This window comes from Mastomys coucha, unplaced genomic scaffold, assembly GCF_008632895.1.
Source record: "Mastomys coucha isolate ucsf_1 unplaced genomic scaffold, UCSF_Mcou_1 pScaffold5, whole genome shotgun sequence".
NCBI lineage: Eukaryota > Metazoa > Chordata > Mammalia > Rodentia > Muridae > Mastomys > Mastomys coucha.
Window position 1 is genome coordinate 25,061,934 of NW_022196911.1, and position 2,975 is coordinate 25,064,908.

The window sequence follows — 2,975 nt, forward strand, 5'->3', positions numbered from 1 at the left end:
ATCGGGGGGCAGGTGAGCGTGGGGAAGGGGGATTGGGGGAAAGGTGAGTGTGGGGAAGGGGGGTTCGGTGGGGGCGCACTCTGGATACAAGGGAGGAAAAGATGTTCACACAGGCGGGGCAGGCAAGTGTTTGGGTGACCAGGCATGGCTGCCTCCTGCATGATGTCTTGGATTTCAGGCCTGTGATGCCTGGCAGAGAGAGGCTCAGGAGGCCAAGGAAAGAGCCCGTGTGGCGGACAGTGACCGGCAGCTGGCCCTGCAGAGGAAGGAAGAGGTGGAGGCCCAGGTGAAACAGCTGCAGGAAGAATTAGAGGGCCTGGGCTTGTCCTCACTGCCAGGGCTTCGGAGCTTGGGTGACATCAGTGACATCCCTCTCCCTAAGCTGCATTCTCTCCAGAGCCAGCTGCGCTTGGACTTGGAGGCTGTGGATGGGGTGAGTACTGCCCTGTAGTGGCTGTCACGTTATGGGAGGGCAAAGGGGACTAGCTAGTGAAGGGCCTGAGACCTGGCCAGACATTGCTTCTCCTCCTTCTCTGGCTCCTTGCCTGGACTCGGATTGGTGCTTCTCTCATGTGTCTCATTGACCACAGCCAAGGTCCAACTGCCACATGTACTTTTGTCTCCAAGATCAGCCTCTTGGGCTTTGGTCACTTTCAGCCACAGGATCCCACTTAGTACCTATTGTGAGTACCCTACTTCCAACCTTTCTTGTAAGCCAGAGTGACTTTGCCTTAGGACCCAGTTCTGTGCATGCACTGCCCCCCCCCCCCCCCCCCCCCCCCCCCGCTCCATCCCTGGGGTGGGGTCATCTCAAAGGAAAGTGTCTCCTACTGAGTGCTCTCCCATGTGGGCCCTTGGCCAGATGTCCATCCTAGGCCTATCAAAGGATTGTGGCCCACTGTTCTGAGATACCATCATTTGCTTGGTCTTACCCAGTGTGACCAGCAGAGCCTTGCACTTTGACTCTGCTAGGGGCAGCAAGGGAAAGGACAGACATAAAGAAACAACACAGGGACACAAGCTGGAAGCAGGCGGGCTGTGTGAGCTCTGATGGAGCCATACGACTACCACCGAAACCCAGACTCTTGGTGTGCTTATTATGCACAGCACAGAGGAGGCAGCATGGAGGAGTTAGCTCTTCTAGGTAGGAGTCTGTAGGTGAGCAGACTCAGACGTGAGAGGAGGAAGGCACACACTGGTCAGCTTCTAAACTCATACTTGGACCAGAAGAAGGCTTGCTGGTTCCATAGGTGGCCTCTGTTGAAAGGCTTTGGTCATGTTGATGTCAGCTGTACACACTCACTCGGGGCCGCCTTGGCTCCCCACACTCACCAGCCATCTCTTCCCCACAGGTGATCTTCCAGCTCCGTGCCAAACAGTGTGTGGCCTGCCAGGAGCGGGCCCATAGCACTGTTCTGCGGCCCTGCCAGCACCGTGTCTTATGTGAACCGTGTGCAGCCAGTACCCCTGAGTGCCCCTACTGCAAGGGCCAACCCCTCCCATGGTGACCAGAGCCAGACCCATCCCTTCCCTGGTGAGCAGTACAAAGGCCTGGGCATGCCACGTGCCACTACTGTGTCGAAACTTGCCTCCAGTACCCCACACCAGGATGTGAGTTCATGCCCACTGGCCAACAGCCTTTCATATTACTTTTTCTTCCCTACCATCTCCCACCATCGCTGTCAAGGTATTATCAAAAAACCTTAGAAGCATCACCAAGCCCACTGCCTGTCCCCTAGGCAGGTGGCATGTTTTCGGTGCCCTCAGTCCTGAGGCTGCTGTGGCCAGGCCAATGGGAGGTCAGGCCTTGTCAAAGCACTTTGTAAACCGAGGAATTAATTAGACATTATAAATTGTATAAGCTGCTTTCTAGGTCCATGTTTTTTAATATGCGATAACATGAAGCTTTATAAGTATACTGTGAACTTGAAGTTTCCTATCGGTTTGTGGTTAACTCGTAGTAATGGTAACTACGTTAGATTTCATACTCTGAAACTATTTAGGAAAGGAACATTTATCTAGTAGTGAAGAACTAGAATTTTTACATTTTAAAATTAATTGCAAGCAAATAGTATTTATAAGCAGAGAATGGTTATTGAAAGACACATATACATTTAAATGTTCTTAATTCTATGGAAGGAACTAATTTTCCTGAGCATGTGCAGGTGCACATGTATGTGGAGTTTTATATTCCAGTATCATAGAGTGATATCCAGAACTGTCATACACTTATGTGATCCGTGGCCACTTCCAAGTGCCTGTGCCTTGCGAGAGAAGTGAAGGAATTGGTTCGTTTGGTTTTTTTTCTTCTCCTTTGAAAGACAATTTCATGCTAATGAAAAATGCAGCCAAGGAGTCAGACGTTCAGAGGAGTCCAAGATCGACTCGGGAAGGAGCTGTGCTCTGATGTCTCATCTGAATCGCAATGGTGCTTTGTAACCCTGAGTCGCCTGGGGCACCCCAGCTTGTGCTGCACAGAGAGGCTGTGAACCAGAGACAGCAGTCTGCTGCACCTGTGGCCACCCTCACCTCTAGCTGATCCACAGATGCCCACAGGCGTTGAGTCCATGACAGTTTTAGCACACATCTGGTACCTGAGCTGTACATCCAGGTATTACCAGAATCCGTCACATGACCAGCAAACACAGCTGTGCTGCAGTTCACCCTTCAGCGTCCAGGGCTCAGGCGACGCAGCTCACAGCTTGGCCTCAGGCCTGCGGCGCAGATTCTGCTGAGGCTGGGTGAAAACTTCAGCCCTCTACCGTGAAGACTGGGACTGGTCCTGGAAATGCAGGGAGGAGATGTCTGTCCAGGTGACCCCTGCCCATGGTGGCAGGCCTAGACAGGGTCGGTATCCTATCCTACCTGCGGGCTCTGCCCAGGCCTCGAAGTGGTTCTCCTTCCCTCCGGCTTTGCCAAAGACTTTTAATAGCATTTTTTAAGTGCAAAGTGACTAGATAAAACATTTTTATCAG

The 2,975-nt window shown here is 52.1% G+C and overlaps 2 protein-coding genes across 4 annotated transcripts in view; one reads left to right on the top strand and one right to left on the bottom strand.

Moving 5' to 3' along the window:
• The window catches only part of Unkl (unk like zinc finger), a 44,928-nt gene extending 43,063 nt beyond the window's left edge, over window positions 1-1,865 (top strand). For all 3 annotated transcript variants that reach the window (XM_031350784.1, XM_031350785.1, XM_031350787.1), the window contains 2 exons: window positions 179-433; window positions 1,353-1,865. In XM_031350784.1, the coding sequence (XP_031206644.1) occupies window positions 179-433; window positions 1,353-1,508 (411 nt within the window). In that variant the 3' untranslated portion in view covers window positions 1,509-1,865. The remainder of the gene's footprint in view (window positions 1-178; window positions 434-1,352) is intronic.
• A 1-nt stretch (window position 1,866) lies between these two features.
• Window positions 1,867-2,975, bottom strand: part of Gnptg (N-acetylglucosamine-1-phosphate transferase subunit gamma) — a 7,946-nt gene continuing 6,837 nt past the window's right edge. The window contains exon 11 of the mRNA XM_031350790.1: window positions 1,867-2,782. Coding sequence (XP_031206650.1) covers window positions 2,751-2,782 — 32 coding nt within the window. The 3' untranslated portion in view covers window positions 1,867-2,750. The remainder of the gene's footprint in view (window positions 2,783-2,975) is intronic.